The sequence below is a fragment of the Chenopodium quinoa genome, unplaced genomic scaffold (genome assembly GCF_001683475.1).
Source record: "Chenopodium quinoa cultivar QQ74 unplaced genomic scaffold, ASM168347v1, whole genome shotgun sequence".
In the NCBI taxonomy this organism is placed as follows: domain Eukaryota; kingdom Viridiplantae; phylum Streptophyta; class Magnoliopsida; order Caryophyllales; family Amaranthaceae; genus Chenopodium; species Chenopodium quinoa.
In genome coordinates, this window is record NW_018742244.1 from 2,528,435 (window position 1) to 2,550,452 (window position 22,018).

Sequence of the window (22,018 nt, forward strand, 5' to 3'; positions counted from 1 at the left end):
CATTGCCATGAATTTGCTACGTTGCACTAGTCCACTAATAGCTTTTCGATGAAAAATTAAAGTTAAAATATTAAATCGATTTGGCATCTTGGACAATTTCTTTTAGACTTTTTATATTATAAAAAAAAATACACACATGAAAAATTTGACGTCGTATTTTCCACTTATAATCCAAATAACAAAGCTACATAGGAAAAAATGTCTTATACATTAATATACTGCAAATAAAAATTAAAAACTAACTCAATTTAGGCAAAATTGTACATGACATGTTGGAAACCATGTATGTATAATTGAAGTCTTCAAACTTGCGTTTGCAAAATGGACAAAATCCACAAGGGACCAATTGTGATCAATGACTCATATAGTCATATGTCACATATTAGAAATTCTTCCCTTCATATTAAAATTATACTTGTCTTCACTTTAAAGTCAAATCATAAATCATGTCACATATTCATATTTGTTTTAAAATATTATTACTACTAAGATTGGATATTGTTTTTTCTTGATATTACAAAATCAATTGGATATTTTGTTCCCTTGACATGTTAAATGTAAATGTAAGAGACATAAGGCAAAACATATAATAGTGAATCAATAAAAATAATTTTTAAATGATAAAATTATGGAGTATAAATCTTTAACCATTATAAAAGTGCAAATGTTGCTACTGTTCCTTATGAATAGTATTTTTTGGTGTTATTACAGCCTTGCCCCCAACATTAATGAATTGCCAATTATACCCCTTATTTCCACCGACTTACTTGGCCCTTGCTTTTCACCGACTTCCTCACCTTCTTGCTTCTTCCAACTCTGTCTGAATCTGAAGAAAAGGGTCAGAGGCTCAGAGCATGATTAAGCAAGGAGAGAGAAACCTAGAGAGAGAAAAATGCAGTACCTCGCTCAAGACCATCGATCATCGCTTTCGACGATGGGGCTTTGATTCTTCTCAGCGTCTGAGGTTGTGGAAGATGACTTTCCGATCGTCACATTTATCAGGTTCGATCTTGTTTCTCTCTCTTGATTTAGTTTCAAATTTTTTGGGTGTATTTGATCGATTTGTTTTCGATTTTTGGGCTTTATTTGGTCGATTGGTTTTCGATTATTTTGGGGTTTATTTGATCGATTTGTTTTTGATTTTTTGTCTTTACTTGTTCGATTGGTTTTCGATTATTTTGGGGCTTATGTGATCGATTTGTTTCTGTTTTTTGGGTTGAATTTGAGTGATTTATCCTTCTTTTGGAATGAATTGTCTGATTCGTGGTTGAATTGTTGATCTCTAGGTTAAAATCGCACTACGACGCTTTGTGAATTCCGTCACCGACACCAACCTTCAACCGTCACCTCCATTACAACCACCGTCACAAGTGATTGAAATTACCTATTTAATTCATAGTTCTGTGATTCTGAGCCTTTAAACTGTCAGATCTTGTTGATTTATTTGATTTTCAACCAATTAGTCTCGTGTCTTTGATTGAAATTACTTTATAGCATAAGATCTTCACGATCTTTCGATTAAACATGATTTTAATAAATTTTAAACGATTTGATTGCAAGGAACATGATATAATAGCATGTCTTCGACTTCTTGACTCAGATCTTATATGTTTAAAAGATTTTAAGTATCATGATTTATGTTTATTTCGTCTTATATATTAGATGCAACTACAGAGCTTAATTTATCTTGATCTTTAAATTAGATGCAACTACAGAGCAGAATTTATATTAAATTACGTTTGGCTGAATTTGCAAGTAAAATAAGTATTAAGATTCTCAAGCTAATTCGCGTGTGTTAACCTTTTCTCAGATTGATGATAACTGAATGATGAGCATCTCGTATACTTGTATAATACTTGTATTTTCTATGATCTTGACCACTTGCAAAAGTTACAAATCTTACAATATGATTATATAAGGTGATACTTTTTTATAGTGGTATCATTTTATCTTTTTTGGGTATGGAGAAAAGTGGTATCTTAGGATGCATCATAATCTCAAATTTAACAGTTCATTCTATCTAGAATTAGTTGTCTCGTTGTCTTTACACTACCCTGATATGTAGTTTGATCTAAAACCAAAATCCATTAATTTGGTTGATTGGTTTTCGATTATTTTGGGGTTTATTTGATCGATTTGTTTTTGATTTTTTGTCTTTATTTGTTCGATTGGTTTTCGATTATTTTGGGGTTTATTTGATCGATTTGTTTCTGTTTTTTGGCTTTCGTTTTTTGGGTTGAATTTGAGTGATTTATCGTTCTTTTGGAATGAATTGTCTGATTCGTGGTTGAATTGTTGAACTCTAGGTACAATTCTCTCTCTCCTTTCTCTTCTGAGCTTTCTCCAACCCTCCACTGAAGCAAATCCTGGACTTGCTTTTAATCCATTGAAGAAGCTTGAGAGGTTATTTGATGATTCTCTGATATCCAGGTTTGATTCTCTCTTCTTTCACTCTCGTGTTCTAATTGTTTGAATGTTCAGCTCTTTAATTAAATTTTTCCTTTTATTTGAATGTTGACTGATTTAGCTTCCTTTCCTGCAAAAAATTTGGAGTACGTTGTGTGTTTTTGTAATAAAACGTGGGAAAGTTTTGAATTTTATTTGTTTTTAGTATAAATATGTCAAGTAATCGCATAAATTAAATAGATTTTTGTGGTTAATATTCAAATTGTGGTGATAAGTTTGTTTTCTGTGTAACAAATTGTTTGGATTATGGCTTACACATGTAATTTTAATGATGCATTGGTTTGGGATGTGTAATCTGCAATTGATATGAAATGGAGGAGCTGATTTGGTTTTAGTGTTTTCAGATGCTTAATTATAGGCTATATGATTTGAGTAATTGGCTTTGGTTTTAATGGATGATTGATTGGTACTTTTGTTAAGCAGAAATGGGTGAGGAGGCTACTAAAGTTGTTATACCGGAGTCAGTTTTGAAAAAGCAGAAGAGGGAGGAAGAATGGACTTTGGCCAAGGAGGAGGATCAGGATGTTCAGAAGAAGAAGAGAGTTGAAATCAGGAAGCTGATCACTAACTACAGTAGTAAATTTGTTCACATTAATTAATTACACGGAATTCAGCAAGAAAGTGCATCAGGAATAATAATTTAATTAAGATTATTTATTAGCCGAAAGTATGTTGAATTGTTGATCCCACTAGCAACAACCATATATTCTTTCATGATTCAAACCTTCTATTCATAACTTCTTTGTATTAAAAGGAGCAATTAAATCATAAAAATGTCTTAATAGAATAATATTTTGTCTTAAAAAATTACTGTATTAATAAACTTGGTAAAAGTCAGCTCTCTGATTTGATTCTTCTTTTTCCCTAATACAATCGTAATTAATTATGCTATGTCAATTGTTCTAGAAATTACATGTCTTTTAAATGTTTAACAATACTTATCTTTCTAATAAATTAATCATATACTACCACCGTTACCTATTATGTGCAACAAAGGGGTATTATTTGTGGTGTCTGTTCTTGGTGTATGGTTATTTAATTTGATTAGGTTTCTGATTAGCCTTGTTTATTGTTAATTAGGAGAGGGAATTGATCTGTCTCAGAAGGGAGACTAAATTGAAGGGTGGATTCTACGTCGAGCTAGAGGCTAAGCTCCTATTTATCATCCGTTTCAGGTTATCACTTCACTATATTTGATTTTTTTTGTAGCTCACATATATATCATGGTTTACTATTAAGTTTCGAGTCTATTTGTTCACTGTTGTCGTATAGCTTACAATGCGAATTCTCTGTGATTATGATATACTCCCACGTCTCTTTATTAGAGTCCCCTTTCTCTTTATTAGAGTAATAAATGTTAGAAAGGGGACTCTAATAATGAGACGGAGGGAGTAAGAATCTGATTGATCGATACTACTATTATTGTTACAATTGTTTTTGGTGCCGCATACCTTAATTGTTTATGAAATCTGTTTCTATATTCTTCTGTTTGTTAACGTTAATTCACATAATCTCTAATAGGGATTGTTACATTTCGTAGCTTACTTACATGTCTAATGTATTAGTGACTTGATGACTATGTCCATGCATATGCTATACTGGCCATATTGATACTGATTTAGTTGTCATATAACCAAGAGAAAATGAATGTTGTCTGCATACTCATACCCAGAATACCAGATAGCATTAAGCCTTCCTGTTCCATATTCCTCGTATAGGCCTTTGTGTTGGATGTGTCACCAAATTTCATTCGATTGATGAATTTCATAACTACCTTGAAATATTATGCCTATATGTGTATGTTCCATGATTTTTTGTGATTTTTTCTCTTTTCCAATGTCATTGGTTGTTGGGTTTTTTGAATGGTTGAGATATCCTTTTGGAGTATTGGAAATAAATGACATGTATTTTAGGCGTCGACTTTCATTTTCTTTTTTTCATGTTGGTTTGGAGTATATGTTCCTTGATTGGATTGTATTTTTATTGAGGCTATTGAGATGTGATGGAAGGTCACAAATTTAGCATAATTGGACAATGCCCTATAATTTTTTCTTTTTTGTTTTGTTGGCATACTGATACTCTTATCTAGGTTCTGTTACTAAAAATATGGAGAAATATCTTTATGAATTTGTGTTGTGATGTACTGCTGTCTTTGTGAGAGCTATCTTGAATCGTATATTGAGTTAATAATTGCATGAGAGGCATTTGACTTTGGATAGTAGAGGTTGGTAAAGAATTGAGGGCCATATGGACCTCATAAAGTTTCTTGTAGTGACCAAACAAACAAGTACATCCAATACCAAAATATTTTAATTGCTTAGGTTTCTATGCTAACATATTCAACTTTAGTTTTTTTTTTTTTGTATCAGGATGATTTTGTGTTGGGAAAGAAATTGGGAGAAGAGGCTCTTATAGTTGTTTATAGGGTTTCTTAGTGATTGATTGATGGTATCTTTTTTGATGGATTGTCCATGATGAATGTATAATTTTATCTATTCTGATTTTCATTTGGCATAAAGATATTGTACTGATTGATTGATGGTGTTTGATGCATGCAACTGCAAGTGTTTGTTGTTTAGAATACGTTTTTTGAGTTCATCACTTGAAAATAAGTGGTAGGTCAAATACAAGTGACTGATTTACTGTATAAGATGGCAAACATTGAAATGATGATTTTTTTTTAAAAAAAAAAAATTTAACATGATTGTGCTTTGGTGGAATTAATCTAACTTCTACTTTAACTGAAATGTAAACACTTCTAAAAAAGTTATGTGCAAACACAATATTCTATTTAACCGAATGAATTAAAGATATACTTCCTCCGTTCTTTTATACTTGATTTGTTTCCTTTATCATGCTTGCTAATGCAAAATTTTAGCGATCAATAACTGTAATTCTTTATAAGTAAAAATTATAAAAGTCGTATATTGCGATAGTACTTATTGAGACGAATTTAAAATGATATTATATGTAAAAGTCAAAGCGTGTCAAGTAAAAAAGAACGGAGGAAATACAATACTTTTAAAAAGATTTAGAAATTGAAAAAAAACAATATTTTTAAAAAGGCTTTAAAATTTGGAAAACATAAGTGGTGCAATGTAACAAAAGATGGAAAGAGAGAGGAGAATGACTGAGAAAGGGGGAAATGCAAATAAAGCATAACTTGCTTTATAAATTTTGAAAATCATAAGATAGGAAAGGAAAGAAAAGGAGGGAGGGAGGGAGGGGGAGAAAAAGATGGTCAATTAATTGTCAATTTCATATGATAAAAAATCAATATTGTAATTTGTATAGAAAACTAATCTGATTGATAACATATTTAAGAAATGATTTCAACCTTAAGGTAGAACGTGTTGGATTCTTACGTAATAGTTCCTTAAGTTTGCATATATCATATTTCTTTTCAAAGACATTGAATCCCTTTATTTTGTTCATCTTTTAATCTTTCAAAATGACCTTAATAATGTATGAAAACACACAAAGGAGAAATAAGTCATAAAATATCAAAAACCTTAATAAAGACATTAAGTTTTAAAGGAATTAACATAAAAATCTAGGAACATGACTAGAAAATAAATGTCAAAATGACACTCATCACATACGAGAAGGAGAGAGAGGGGGGGGGGGGAAGAGAGAGAAAGAAAGAGAGGGGGGAGTTGAGAAAAAGAAGGGCAAGGAGATATTTTATAACAAAATTAAAAATAAAAAAAACAAGGAGACAAAGGCAAGGGAAGAATACAGTAACTTTTGCCTAAATTAGATCGTATATTCACTTAGGGAAAACAAATTTCGAGGATAAAAATAGGACTACAATTCAACATTCAACTCGAAGAAAAAATGTAAAAATACAAAACAAGCTTTGAAGAAGTTTAAATCACACCAACTATGTAGACTGATAACAAAGAAATATACAATTCTTTCATATTCTTTGCATTTAATCCATTTTACAGAACTTTAACCTTTAAAATTGTATTTCCTTATTTATTACTACTCCTTATTATCCCAATCATTAAGACGAGATATTTGTTAATAATTAAGCTACTCAATAAGAAACCATATTGCGTTCAGAAATAATATCTAAAAGAATTGTATAATTTTTAAAACATCTTTAAATTCTAACAAATTCTAGAAAACTGTTCTTTTAAAATTGTTTTTCTATATATATTTCTCCGTAAAAACTTTATCACTACTGCTTGTTATGACTTGTAAATTCATGTGTCCTTACTAATGCAAAACCCGACACAATCACGAATATCACAAAACCCGAACACAACCACGAATATTACTTATCTTGCCGTCGGGGGAGCACGCGCATCGCGCATGCTCCAACGACTAGTTTTATTAAAAGAACAAATATAATAGTGAATCAATAAAAATGATTTTAATCAAGAACAATACTTGATAATTTAAGTTCATTAAATATAAAGGAAAAGAACAAAACCTTACACCTTTAATTGTCTTTGTATAGAAAATAGGGAGTACTTACAAAAAATTAATAAGTGATTATGCCCTAGAATCTTACTTTTTCTAATTTTATGTTTATTGAGGAAAAATTAATGACTCAACATGATAAATAATTGCATTATATCACCAATAAAAACCCTTAAAAGCATAGGAATGATATTGATATTTAATCTACTCTTCACATCATTATGATTATTTCTATAATGAATTAGAATAAGAAAAAAGTATTTATTAATACACATTTATTAATACTATAAACTATAATTGAGTTCGAGGTTCAAGTATACATTCTAAGTCTTTATATAAAGTTAATATTCAAAAAATAATAATAATAATAAAGTTATGTATTAAAAAAAATACTTTTGAAACATGAAAGATTAATGCTATGTTGTAATAGTGGTTACGTTCTTAATTCTCATTTCAAAGGTACGGTTATACAAATTTTTAGATGTGGCTGACAATACCATATAAGTTTTTTATTTTTTTTTATTTTTTTTAGTGTAATAGGGGTTATTTGGTTAATGGTTATTAGTGTTATCAGATTAGGGGTTAATTAGTCAATATTATAGGGGATACTTAGTTAGTGTTATAAGAGTTACATTATTTTATGTGTGACCATCCACACACAAGATAGGCTGCAAAAGGTTAAGTGTTTGACGATTGACATTAACAACATTTTCTACAAAACTACAATGTGCATCATAGATGCTTTTCGCCTCCTAAGGTGTTGCTCTCATTAAGATATTTGAAGCCCTTACGATAGTTTTTGTAACCTGTTGTGAGTTTCATTATTCAAGCGTTCAACATTCTTATGAGTGGCATAGGATTTTTTTTTTACAAAAAAAAACTTATTTTTTCAGATCTAATTTGAAATTAAGATGTCGGTGGGGCGGGCCAAGTACTAGGGCGGGGATGCGGATAACAATCATACCTGCCATGGTTGAGGGGGAGGGGGTAGATTTTACGTTGCACCCTCTCCATCCCCGCCCCACTTCGTACCCGCCTCAAGTCACATCTATTTATTTTTAAAAACAAAATTATATACTTTTATACTATTTTATGAAAAAAGTTAGAGAAATTTGTAAAAAATGACCTTTTAAATCATCAACTTTTTGAAAAGGGACCTTTTAAGTGAAAATTTGTGAAAAAAGGACCTTTTAAGTTGTATTTTGTTTGAATGGAGTACTTGGGTGAGCTTGCATGGTGGTCAACACCGGAGTTTCGAGGTTGACTATCACGTATTAGTCATATGACTTATTTTCGAAAAAAAAATTGTGTATATAATAATTTGTAATACACTAATATTATAATTAAAAAAAGGGTGTGATATTAACAATCATTTTTTTTAATTATGTTGGATTCTGAATTTGGGGGGTGGGGATTAGGCGGGTCTTAGGTGGGAATGGATATCCAAGTGGGGGTGGGGCGGGGATGAGGATGAATTTTAGACCCGTCACGGGTAGAGCTGTCAATTTGGGTAAATGGGTCGGATTTTGGTCGGGTAAGAGTGGGTCGGGTCAATTCAGATTAATTCCATAACCTATATGGGTCGGGTTTGGGTTGGGTCATGCTTGAGTCAGGTCACGTCGATCGGGTCATACTTCTTATCAGGTTTAGGTCAGGTTACATTCGGTTCGGGTGAACAGTACAATAGGTCGGATTTAATTCGGGTTTTCACGGTTTAAAATGGGTTAGGGTAATTCTCGGGTTCGAGTCGAGTTCAATTCAAGTCAATAATTTGCGGGTTAGAATCAGGTCGGGTCATTCTCGGGTTTGAGTCGGGTTTGATTCAAGTCAATAATTTGCGGGTTATAATCAAGTCAAGTCATTTTCAAGTCGGGTCATTCTCGAGTTCAAGTTGGGTTCGGTTCAAGTCAATAATTTGCGGGTTACAATCAGGTTGGGTCATTTCCAAGTCAGGTCATTTTCGGAGTCAAGTCAGGTTATGTTCAAGTCAATAATTTGCAGGTTACAATCAGGTCGGGTCATTTCCAAGTCAGTTCATATTCGGGTTCAATTAACTATAAATTGATAATTATCATTTTTATCAAACTAATTATTTCCTTTGACTATAATATATATGGCAATATACTAGGGAACTATAGTTCATCATTTAGGAAGATAATTTTCTACTTTGACCATACAACAAATATATACTATATTTAACTCTTATATTTGAGGATGATTCTCCTTTCTTTTGCTGGCCTGGATTGACTTGGTCTCCCTAGATAAAATGTTTTGATCAACAATAATAAAGTGGTTTAAATTTCATTTAAGGTGATTTGTAATCAGGGAACAATTTGGGTAGAATTTAGGTCGGGACAATAACAAGTCGTGTTGATTTCGAGTCGGGTTGCTAACAGATCGGGTTGAATTTTTGGGTCGGGTTAGTAATAGGTTTGGTAAACTTCGGGTCGGTTCACTAACAGATCGGGTTGAATTTTTGGGTCGGGTTAGTAATAGGTCTGGTAAAATTCGGGTCGGGTCAATAACAAGTCGAGTTGAATTTGGGTCAGGCCAATAACAAGTCGAGTTGATTTCGGGTCGGGTTTGTAACAGGTCAGGTTAAATTCAGGTCAGGTTGAATTCAGATCAAATTAGTAACAAGTCGGGTTAAATTCGGGTTTTGACGGGCTAAAACGGGTTTGGTACAATTTCGGTTCAACTCGGGTTCAGTGCAAGTTAATTAAATTGGTCGTTGTAAACCAGTAAATTGGTGCAAGTTGTAAACCAGTAAATTGGTCGTTTAAAAGCAAATTGAATGTTTCCACACACCCCAATTGGACTCCCGAGGGACCATGGTAAACATTTCGGCAAATTTTATTTTCGGCCGAAAAAAGTAAAAAAATTCCAAAATTGAAGGCTAATATCCACATTTTTTAAGAAATTTTGGAGGTTTCAGGGACCGGTATCGAAAAGTCTTGAAATTCTATGGAATAAATCTCGGGGTCATATAAATCCGTTTGAAACCATATATAATCATTATTTGTTGTCATAAATGTTCGTGGTAGGCTTGAATAAATGAAATCGGTGCAAGTTTTAAACCGGTAAATTGGTCGTTTAAAGACAAATTGGATGATTCCACCCAACCAATTAGACTCCCGGAGGGTATTAGGGACCATGTTAAACATTTCGGCAATTTTTATTTTCGGGCGAAAAAAATTTCATAATTGAAGACTAATATCCACGCTTTTTGAGAAATTTTGCAGGTTTCGGGACAAATGTAGAAAAGTTTTAATATTTTAGGGGATACATCTCGGGGTCATATAACATCGTTTGGAACCATATATGATCATTATATGATGTCATAAATGTTCGTAGTAGGCTTGAGTTAATGAAACCGTGCAAGTTGTAAAGCGGTAATTAAATTGGTCGTTTAAAGGCAAATTTGATGGTTCCACCAACCCAATTGGACCCCCGGAAGTTCTTAGGGACCATGGTAAACATTTCGGCAATTTTTATTTCCGGGCGGAAAAAAGTCAAAAAATTCCAAAAATGAAGACTAATATCCACGTTTTTTGAGAAATTTTGGAGGTTTAGGGCTCGGGGTCGAAAAGTCTTGAAATTTTAGGGGATACATCTTGGGGTCATATATTGCTGTTTGGAACCATATATGATTATTGTTTGTTGTCATAGATGTTCGTGGTAGGCTTGAGTCAATGAAATCGATGTAAGCTATAAACCGGTAAACAAAGGCAAATTGGATGGTTCTACCAGCCCGATTGGATTCCCGAAGGATACAAGGGACCATTATAAACATTTCGGCAATTATTATTTCCGAGTGAAAAAAAGTATAAAATTTTCAAAATTAAAGGCTAATATCTACGCTTTTTGAAAATTTTTGGAGGTTTCGGGGCCCGATATCGAAAAGTTTTAAGATTTTAGGGAATATATCATGGGGTCATATAATGTAGTTTGGAGCCATAGATCACTATTTGTTGTCATAAATTTTCGTAACTTGAGTTAATGAAATCGGTGCAAGTTGTAAACTAGTAAATTGGCCGTTTAAAGGCACGTCCAATTGGATGGTTCCACACACCCCAATTGGCATCCAATTGGCCTACCAAAGGGTATTAGGGATCATGGTAAACATTTCGGCAATTTTTATTTTCTGGCGAAAAAAAGTCGAAAATTTCCCAAATTGATGGCTAATGTCCACGGTTTTTGATAAATTTTGGAGATTTCAGGGCCCGATGTCGCAAAGTCTTGAGAATTTAGGAAATACATTTGGGGGTCATATAATGTCTTTTGAAAGGATATATGATCATTATATGTTGTGATAGATGTTAGTGGTAGGGTTGAGTTAATGAAATCGGTGAAAGTTGTAAACCGGTAAATTGGTCGTTTAAAGGCAAATCGGATGGTTCCACCCACCCAATTGAACTCCCGGAGGGAATTAGGGATCATGGTAAACATTTCGGCAATTTTTATATTCGAGCGAAAAAAAGTCAAAAAATTCCAAAATTGAAGACTAAGATACATGCATTTTGAGAAATTTTGGAGGTTTCAAGGCCCGGTGTCGAAAAACTTTGAAATTTTAGGTGATACATCTTGAGGTCATATAATGCCGTTTGGAACCATTTATGATCATTATATGTTGTCATAAATGTTCATAGTAGGCTTGAGTTAATGAAAACCGTGTAAGTTGTAAACCGGTTGTTAAATTGGCCGTTTAAAGGCAAATTGGATGGTTCCACCTACCTAATTAGACTCTCTAAGGGTATTATGGACCATGGTAAACATTTCGACAATTTTTATTTCCGAGCAAAAAAAGTCAAAAAATTCCAAAATTGAAGGCTCATATCAACGCATTTTAAGAAATTTTTGAGGTTAGGTACAGTGTCAAAAAACCTTGAGATTTTAGAGAATACATCTTTGGGGTCATATAATGCCATTTGGAACTATATATGATCATTATATGTTGTCATAAATGATCATGGTGAACTTGAGTTAATGAAATCGGTGCAAGTTGTAAATCGGTAAATAGGCCATTTAAAGGCAAATTGGTTGATTCCACCCACCCAATTGGACACCTTGAGTGTATTAGTGACCATGCTAAACATTTCGGCAATTTTTATTTTTTGACAAAAAAAGGTTAAAAAATTTCCAAAATTGAAGTCCAATATTACGCTTTTTGAGAAATTTTAGAGGTTTCGAGGCCAGGTGTCGAAAAGTATTGTAATTTTTGGGAATACATTTCAGGGTCATATAATGTCATTTGGAACCATATATGATCATTATTTTTTGTCATAAATGTACGCGGTAGGCTTGAGTTAATGAAATCGGTGCAACTTGTAATAAACCGGTAAATCGGCTATTTAATGGCAAATTGGATGGTTCCACCCAGTCAAGTGTACTCCCGAAGGTATTAGGGACCATTGTAAACATTACGACAATTTTTATTTACGGGCAAACAAAAGTAAAAAAAAATTCTAAAATTGAAGTCTAATATCCACACATTTTGAAAATTTTTGGAAGTTTCGGGGCCCGGTGTCGTTAAGTATAGAAATTCTATGGAATACATCTCGGGGTCTTGTAATTCCGTTTGGAACTATATATGATCATTACACGTTGTCATAAACGTTCGTGGTAAGCTTGAGTTAATGAAATCAGTGCAAGTTGTAAACCGGTAAATTGGTCGTTTAAAGGCAAATTGGATAGTACCACCCACCCAACTGGACGCCCGAGGAACATGGTAAACATTTAGGAATTTTTTTATTTCCTGGCAAAACTAAGTCAAAAAATTCTTAAATTGAAGGCATATCCACGTTTTTTGAGTAATTTTGGAGGTTTCGAGGCCTAGTGTCGAAAATCCTTTAGAATTAGGGGATACATCTCGGGGTTATATAATGCTATTTGAAATCATATATGATCATTATATTTTGTCATACATGTCCGTGAGTTAATGAAATCGGTGCAAATTGTAAACCGGTAAATTGGCCGTTTAAAGGCGAATTGGATGGTTCCACCCATCAATTGGCCTCCCTAAGGGTATTAGGGACCATGGTAAACATTTCGGCAATTTTTATTTCGGGCAAAAAAAAGTCAAAAAAATTCCAAAATTAAAGTCTAAGTTCCATGGTTGTTTAGAAATTTTGGAGATTTCGAGATCCGGTGTCAAAAAGCTTTGAAATTTTAGGATTACATCTCGGGGTCATATAATGTCGTTTGGAACCTTATATGATCATTATATGTTGTCATAAATGTTTGTGGTAAGCTTGAATTAATGAAATCGGTGCAAGATGTAAACCGGTAAATTGGTCGTTTAAAGGCAAATTGGATGTTTCCACCCACCCAATTGGACCCATAACAGAGGGTAGTAGGAACAATGGTAAACATTTAGGCAATTTTTATTTTCGGGCAAAAAAAAGTCAAAAAATTCCTATATTCTAATATCCACGCTTTTTTAGAAATTTCGAAGATTTCGGGGCCAAGTGTCGAAAAGAAATGAGAATTTATTAGATACATTGCAGGGTCATATGATGACGTTTTGAAACTATAAATGACCATTATAAGTAGTCATAAATGTTCGCGGTAGACTTGAATTAATGAAATAAGTGCAAGTTGTAAACCGGTAAATTGGTCGTTTAAATGCAAATTCGATGGTTCCACCCACCTAATTGGACTTCTGAAGGGTATTAGGAACCATGGTAAACTTTTCGGCAATTTTTATTTTCGGGCAAAAAAAAGTCAAAAAATTCTAAAATCGAAGGTTAATATCTACGCTTTTTGTGAAATTTTTGAGGTTTCAGGGCCCGGTGTCGAAAAAGTTTGAGATTTTAGGAGATACATCTCGGGGTCATATAATACTGTTTTAAACCATAAATGATCATTATATGTTGTCATAAATGTTCGTGGTAGGCTTCAGTTAATGAAATCGGTGCAAGTTGTAAACCGGTAAATTTACCATTTAAAGGCAAATTGGATGGTTCCACCCACCTAAGTTGACTCCCAAAGGTATTGAGACCATGGTAAATATTTCAGCAATTTTTATTTACAGGTGAAAAAAAAGTCAAAAAATTCCAAAATTTAAGGCTAATATACACGGTTTTTGAGAAATTTTGGAGGTTTCGAGACCCGGCATCGAAAATCCTTAAGATTTTAGAGGATACATCTCGAGGTCATATAATGCCGTTTGGAACCATATATGATCATTACATGTTGTCATAAATGTTCGTGGTAGGCCTGAGTTAATGAAATCGGTTCAAGTTGTAAACCGGTAAATTGGTTGTTTAAAAGAAAATTAGATGGTTCCAATCAGCCACTTGAACTTCCGGAGGGTATTAGGGACTATGGTAAACATTTTGGCAATTTTATTTCCGAGCAAAAAATGTTAAAATATTCCAAAATTTAAGACATCATGCATTTTACGAAATTTTGAAGGTTTCGAGACTCGGTGTCGAAAAGTTTTGAAATTCCAAGGAATACATCTTGGTTTCATATAATGCCCTTTGGAATCATATAAGATTATTATATGTTGTCATAAATTTTCGTGGTAGGCTTTAGTTAATGAAATCGGTGCAAGTTGTAAATCGATAAATTTGTCGTTGAAAGGTAAATTGGATGGTTTTACTCGCCCTATGGGACTGCCGAAGGGTATTAGGGACCATGGTAAATATTTCGTTAATTTTTATTTTAGGGCGAAAAAAGTAAAAAATTTCCAAAATTGAAGGGTAATATCCACGTTTTTTGAGAAATTTTGGAGGTTTCGGGGCCGTTGTCGAAAAGCCTTTAAATTTTAGGGGATAAATCTCGAGGTCATATAATGTCGTTTGGAACCATTTATGATCACTATATGTTGTCATAAATGTTTGTGGTAAGCTTGATTTAATGAGATTGGTGCAAGTTGTAAACCGGTAAATTGGCCGTTTAAAGGCAAATTGGAAGGTTCCACCCATCCAATTGGCCTCCCAAAGGATATTAGGGACCATGGTAAACATTTCGGAAATTTTTATTTCCGGGCGAAAAAAAAAGTCAAAAAATTCCAAAATTAAAGTCTAAGTTCCATGGTTGTTTAGAAATTTTGGAGATTTCAAGGTCCGGTGTCGCCATAAAATTTTAGGATTACATCTCGGGGTTATATAACGCCGTTTGGAACCATATCTGATCATTATATGTATTCATAAATGTTCGTGGTAGACTTGAGTTAATGAAATTGGTGCAAGTTGTAAACCGGTAAATTGGTCGTTTAAAGGCAAATTGGATGGTTCCACCCACCAATTGGACTCCTGGGGGATATTAGGGACCATAGTAAACATTTCGGCACCCGTGCGAAATAAAGTCAAAAAATTCCAAAATTGAAGCATATATCCATGCTTTTTTAGAAATTTCGAATGTTTCGGGCCCCGGTGTCAAAAATAAATGAGATTTTGGGGGATACATCTCGGGGTCATATAATGTCGTTTGGAACCATAAATGATCATTATATGTTGTCATAAATGTCCGTGGCAGGCTTGAGTTAATGAAATCAGTGCAAGTTGTAAATCGGTAAATTGGCCGTAAAGACAAATTGGATGGTTCCACCCACCCAATTGGACTCCCGGAGGGTATTAGGGACCATGGTAAACATTTCTGCAATTTTTTATTTCCGGACAAAGAAAAGTAAAAAAATTCCAAAATTGAAGGCTAATATCCACGCTTTTTGAGAAATTTTGGAGGTTTCAGGGCCCGGAGCCTTTAGATTTTAGGGGATACATCTCGGGGGTCATATAATTCCGTTTGGATTCATATATAATCATTATATATTGTCATAAACGTGTTGTGGTAGGCTTGAGTTAATGAAATCGGCACAAGTTGTAAACCGGTAAATTGGTCGTTTAAAGGCAAATTGGTTGGTTCCACCCACCCAATTGGACACCTGGAGGGTATTAGAGACCATGGTTAATATTTCGGCAATTTTTATTATCGGGCGAAAAAAAGTTAAAAAATCCTAAAATTAAAGGCTATATCCATGCTTATTGAGAATTTTTGGAGTCTTCGAGGCTGGTGTCGAAAAGTCTTGATATTCTAGGGAATACATCCCGGGGTCATATAATGTCGTTTGAAACCATATATGATCATTATTTGTTGTCATAAATGTCGTCGTAGGGTTGAATTAATTAAATCGGTGTAAGTTTTAAACTGATAAATTGGTCGTTTAAATGCAAATTGGATGGTTCCATCCACCCTATTGGACTTTCGGAGGGTATTTGGGACCATGGTAAATATTTTCGCAATTTTTATATCCAGGCGAAAAAAAGTCAAAATATTCCAAAATTGAAGGCTAATATCTACGTTTTTTGAGAAATTTTAGAGGTTTCGGGACCCAGTGTCGAAAAGTCTTGAAATTCTAGGGGATATATCTCGGGGTCATATAATGCCGTTTGGAACAATATATGGTCATTATTTGTTGTTATAAATGTTCGTGGTAGTCTTGAGGATGATGCTCCTTTCTTTTCTGGCTTGGACCGAGTTGGTCTCCCTAGACAAAATGCTTTGATCAACAATAATAAGGTGGTCTAAATTGCATTTAAGGTGATTTGAAATCGGGTCAGGAACAATTTGGGCTGAATTTAGGTGGGGTCAATAACAAGTCGTGTTGCTTTTGAGTCGGGTTAGTAACAGATCGGGTTGAATTTTTGGGTCGGGTTAGTAATAGGTTTGGTAAAATTCGGGTCGGGTCAATAACAACTCGGGTTGAATTTGGGTCAGAACGATAACAAGCCGGTTTGATTTCGGGTCTGCTTAGAAACGGGTCAGGTTGAATTCAGGTCAGGTTAGTACAAGTCGGGTTAAATTCGGGATTTGAAGGGTTAAAACGGATTTGGGTCAATTTCGGTTCAAGTTGAGTTTGGTTCAGGTCAATAATTTACGAGTTACATTCGGGTCGGGTCATCTTTAGGTCAATTAATTTTTGGATTCGGGTCTCACATACTCGGGTCAACTCGGGTCTAGGTTTGGTTTCAGGTCGGGTCAGGTTGGGTTTGGGTCACCATTTTTTCAGGGTTTAGATGGGTCAGTTAATAATCGGATTTGAGTCGGTATTTCAGGTCGGGTCTACTTTTGACAGCTCTAGTCACGGGGAGGGGGATGGGGATGCAAATTTTAGGTGGGGATGGGGATGGAAAGGCCAATATCCGTTCCACCCCGTCCTGCCCTATTAACATCCCTATTTGAAATAAGTAAAAATATGGCAAACTAATAATTTTGTAAAAAATAAAAAACCAGGAAAAAAGGGACGAATAAACGAATTTAGTACATTAGTGTTTCATTTCAGCAGTTCCAGTATAATTTCTGTTTAGGGTCTATTTGCAATCAGACCGACGAATTCTCAGTAATTCTTACCAATTTCCATACTTCACTGGTAATTTCCTTTTTTCTATCTCTCCGATCTTATTTGTTTTTGTCATTCGATTTTAATTTATAGGAATTTTAGATTTGATTTTCATTTTGATGATTTCTTAGCTTGTTAAATTATCGTTATCGTCCAAGATTTTAGGCTCAAAATTTTCCGATTGAAACTCGGATCTGATAATCGAAATGTATGATTTTGACTTGATTTTATGATTTAAACTCGATTTGTTAACTTTCAATCTTCATCATTTCGTTAGATTATTATTTAATTAGAAGAATTAGCTAAATGTTAATGTAATTGGGTTTTTGTTTGAAATTTGTTGATGTGTTGAGGTGTCAATTATACTCTATGATGATACATGTAGTGAAATTGGTACTTTAATTATATAATTTGATGTTTATTAGATACAAATTGAGAAGAAAATTATGGTTGGTTAATTTTGGAGACCACCAAATCACATTGTTGAAGCTTGGGGTTTTTACTTTCAGTTCAAATTATTCATTTTTTTGTCAAAAGAATAATGATTGTATGTTGGTAATATCGGTTTTTCTTGAGTTTAAATCGCGCTTCAATTCTTCACGAAAAGCTTTAAGCCATAAATACTTCCAGAAACAAGAGTTAATTCTAAATGGGTAAATGTGTATACTACTAGTGTGCCTATGTGGTTTGTCTTCCTATAGCCTTTTCTTTTTTGGAAAATCTTTGTTTTCCAATCAATCTATTTGAAGTTTTCACTTTGTTTCGTGTATTTAGGCCATGAGTGTAGAAGGACATGATGGATATTAACACTTTCTCGAACTCTTACTAGTGTAAGAGGATTTGCAAGCTAATTATCAAAAAAGGCAGCAAGGATGTTCTCTCTTATGTATGGGTTCTGGAAGTACATGTTCAGCAAGACGGAATTTCATGTTCTTATTCTCGGTATTGACAAGGCTGGGAAAACGGTAATGAGATTGTCCATTCTGCCAGATTTTAACTGTTATTTTATTTTATTTTTTTCAATTTTTGAATTTGATTGAGGACCACAATATAATTATGATTGTAATTGTAATTATTGTGTGCTTTCTTTGTAAACACATTGCTTCATGTAGTTTTGATCATCTCTAGATGTTGGTCATCTAGTTGAGTTATTGATTTACTAGTGTTATTGCTTAAAACTTGCTGTTGTTATCGGAGTCTATCTTTCATTGAATTTTAAAGCAACATCTTTTTCTGTACTCTTTCTCTTGAAAAGTAGAAAACTTGCTCTCTTACCCAAAGACCCTTTGCACACATTCTTTGTCCACTGTTAAGGTTGATAACATAATATTGAACCGCAAAGTCATGGCAGGAAGGGTAGAATAATGGGTTGGGGCTTTCACTTGACTCCCAATCTTGTACAGGTGATATGTTTATTGTTTTTGGTTTTACTTTACCTGCTATAAGATTCTCATATTTTTCTCATTTCCAGTTACTTTATATGTTTTCAGCTAATTCGTTCAAAAAAAAAAAAAAAAGAGTTTTCCTGCTAATCTTTATTCATTAATCATATGCTTCGTATAAGCAAATGCAATCAAAGATCTTCTCATAAGCTCATAACATTAACAAATGCTAACAATATATTGCAGACTTTACTGGAGAAGTTGAAAGAACTATACTTAAACTTGGAAGGCCTTCCACCTGATCGAATTGTTCCAACTGTGGGGCTCAATATTGGTCGTATTGAAGTTGGAAATGCAAAACTTGTGTTCTGGGACTTGGGTGGCCAGGTATGTAGATCAGCTCATGCCCAATACTGCACTCGGCATTTCGTTTTAGTAATATTTTATCTGTTAAACATCCTAAGCAAGCAAAAGGCAAAATGCTAACTTGAGGTATCATTTTATTGTTTTGTATCCCCAAAATGGCCAAAAATTGCTCTAAAGGCTTCTTATATGATCAGATATGCTGAATTTGGTCTTAAGCAAGCTTGCTTCACAAAATTTGGTCCTTCATGAACTTTGATACAAGTTTTCTAATGGCTTACAAATGTGTTAGCTAAAGGATGATATATTAGAGATGTGCCTCATTGCCATTTAATCATCAATACCATGTTGTACAGGATCTTTATTCTACTCTCCCCCCCCCCCTGCCCCACCAAACCCCATATATATTTTCTTGAAAGGCTTTGAGGAGCTTGTTAGCCTAATCTTAGGTTTTATTGGGATTTTCTTTTGTTATGGCAGCCTGGCCTACGTTCAATATGGGAGAAATATTATGAAGAAGCCCATGCTGTCATTTATGTAGTTGATGCAAATGCTCCAGCTCGTTTTGAAGATTCTAAGTCTGCACTAGGTAATTTTTTAGTACGATATTAGGTCTTTATTTGTTTGAATGCCAAATTAAATCATTGCCCGTTGACGATTCAATTATCTTGCAGAAAAGGTACTTCGACACCAGGATTTGCAAGGTGCTCCCCTTCTGATATTAGCTAACAAACAGGTATATATGGACTTTCTGTTTTGCTCCCCAATTTTTTTTTGAGGGAGCTATAGATTTTTTTTGGGAGGAATATAATTGAGTTTTTTATGCTTTCATGCATCAAACATTAGTTCTTTTGTCATTGTGGGGTGTTGCCTCTCTTTTTATGTCATACATTTTCTTTTGTTTTTTTGATGGGTCTCACGTTCCCTTGTCGTTTTTCTTAGGTTCCTCTGATGTCTATATCCAAAACCACATCCACACACACACACACACAGTGATATTAGAATGAGAACTTGTTATATATCTATATATCTATAAGCCAAAAAGGCCTCCTCACACTCTCCTCCCCCCCCCCTCTCCCCCACCCCACCAAAAAAAAAAAAAAAAAAAAAAAAAATCTTAAGGCTTCTTAAAGGTGAGAAACTAAACGGCTGTCATTTATGTTGCTAGAAAGAATAGGGTCCTTGTAAGATACAGAACCCATGTTGGGAGATTAATTAGAGAATGATTTGCCCTTCTGTGCCTTGTGTGATTGATATCTCAAATATAATTGTATGACTTTTATCTTTTGCCTTTCAACAGGATCTTGCTTCAGCAGTTTCAGCTGAAGAAGTAGCTCGTTATCTGGATCTGAAAAAGCTGGATGAAAGGCTGTATATGTTTGAAGCTGTCTCAGGATTTGATGGGTAAATTCCAATTCTAACACCTTCTTCTCATAAGCATTTGATGTTATGGTTGATGTTTCAGGTCCTCCCATCCCCTTGTAATTACAGATGATGGAAAACACATGTTAACTACTCTTCTGTTTGTGCTTCTATATTGGTCGAGTGTTTTCCTTATGGAAAGGACTCAATTTCCTTTCTTTCTTCCATCCTCTGCGTGTTTGATATTTGTGTTATTCATAATACCCTCGGAGATTTCCTTTTCCCTCTAAATTATGGCATTATTGCTTGTATGCCCGTATGTAACTAACTCAACACATTTGGGGTTTGTCTCTGTTTGCAGTAGAGGGATCAAGGGAAGTGTAGATTGGCTTGTTGATGCTATGGAAAGAAGTAAAAGATCTGAAATGCTGCGAAGCCGTACACCTGCTGCTTGAAACTGTATTGATATGTTATGAAATTGCTTTCATTCAACCGTTGTACATACCTCACAACCATATTTCTGGATCATCAATTATTAGTTTGTAGTTTCACAAAGGATAGTCTGAATTCTTTTTTGACTGACTGTTGATTTGTTGTTGCTCCTTAGGAGCCCTGAATTAGTCCTACTGTTGCTAAAAAAAATTAAATACTAAGTCCTATGGCTAGATTTTCGGTAATGCTAAGGGGCCGTTTGTTTCGCGCAGGGGAATTGGAATGGAATTAACAAAGGGAATGTAGGAGAATGGAATGAAACCCTTTCCAAGTATTATGTTGTTTGGTTTTCAAAATACAAAAGGAATCACCACCACCACCACCACACATCCCCTTTCTTCACTATTCCAGCCACCACGAGCCACCCCATCGCCCAGCCACAACGTCGACGAGAATCTTCGGCTCTCGGCGCACCTCCCCCATCCCTCACAACCCCTACCCTCCCCAGAAAAAATTCCACCACCCACGCAAAAACCCTAGAAAACACCATCAGAGTTTTTTCAGCAGAGTTTCCAATTCTTTTGATCTTCGATTCAAAACGTCGTCGTTGGAGGAGAGTGTGAAGAAGTAGTGAGAGTCGTCTAGTTTGAGGGTGGCTTCGTCTTTTGTTAAAGGCCATTGGAGTTGATCTCCGATTCTTGCTAAAACGGCAACATCAGCGTCGTTTTGACAGAGGAGGATGATTTCGAGATCGCCGTATGCTAGCTCGATGCTTTGTTGGTTGTCGATTAGGTGGACTATGGTTGCTGGGATTTTGATCAGGAGCTCCCCTGTTGCGTCAATGGCGGATTTGCCCATTTTTCGGGGAGAGGATAGGAGGTATTTTTGAGGGGAGAGGTGGGGGCGGTGCGCGGGCTCCGGCGAGATGGGGGGGGTGCGGCGAGTTCTGGCGAGGTGACTGGGTCCACGGCGAGGTGGTTGGGCAAGTTCCGGCAAGTAGAACGGTGGTGGGTATGGTGGCTAGGGAAAGGGAATGGGAAAGTCTAGGGGGGGTGGGGAATCAATGTAGACTAAAAATGGGTGAACTCAAAAATAAAATTTGTTAAAGGGAATCAAAAAAGTGACAAACAAACAACATCAAAGGGAATGATATCAGTTCATTCCGATTCCCTTTGATTATTAACCCTAACCAAACGGCCCCTAAATGTATTACTTGAGCATTAAATACTTTTTTTTA

At 34.7% G+C, this 22,018-nt stretch overlaps 1 protein-coding gene and 1 long non-coding RNA gene across 7 annotated transcripts; both read left to right on the top strand.

The window, feature by feature from the left end:
* The first annotated feature begins 792 nt into the window (after nt 1-792).
* LOC110740177 lies at nt 793-5,160 on the top strand. 5 transcript variants are annotated; one of them, XR_002514989.1, is made up of 6 exons: nt 793-1,002; nt 1,287-1,398; nt 1,811-1,919; nt 2,307-2,430; nt 2,890-3,641; nt 4,836-5,160. It is a non-coding gene; the product is annotated as an uncharacterized LOC110740177 (long non-coding RNA). The 5 variants fall into 5 exon arrangements; XR_002514991.1 differs by having other exon boundaries at nt 1,287-1,370; XR_002514992.1 differs by lacking the exon at nt 1,811-1,919 and having other exon boundaries at nt 794-1,002; nt 2,890-3,133; nt 3,547-3,641.
* Nucleotides 5,161-17,120: 11,960 nt separating this feature from the next.
* Nucleotides 17,121-21,047, top strand: LOC110740196 (ADP-ribosylation factor-related protein 1-like). Of its 2 annotated transcripts, none has more exons than XM_021920678.1 (7): nt 17,121-17,272; nt 18,017-18,207; nt 18,871-19,011; nt 19,468-19,576; nt 19,662-19,723; nt 20,288-20,391; nt 20,711-21,047. In XM_021920678.1, the coding sequence occupies exons 2-7, from the start codon at nt 18,115-18,117 to the stop codon at nt 20,802-20,804; spliced, it is 603 nt and encodes a 200-aa protein (XP_021776370.1). In that variant the 5' UTR covers nt 17,121-17,272; nt 18,017-18,114; the 3' UTR covers nt 20,805-21,047. The 2 variants fall into 2 exon arrangements, with proteins under 2 accessions (XP_021776370.1, XP_021776374.1); XM_021920682.1 differs by having other exon boundaries at nt 17,134-17,272; nt 18,072-18,207.
* Nucleotides 21,048-22,018: the final 971 nt, after the last annotated feature.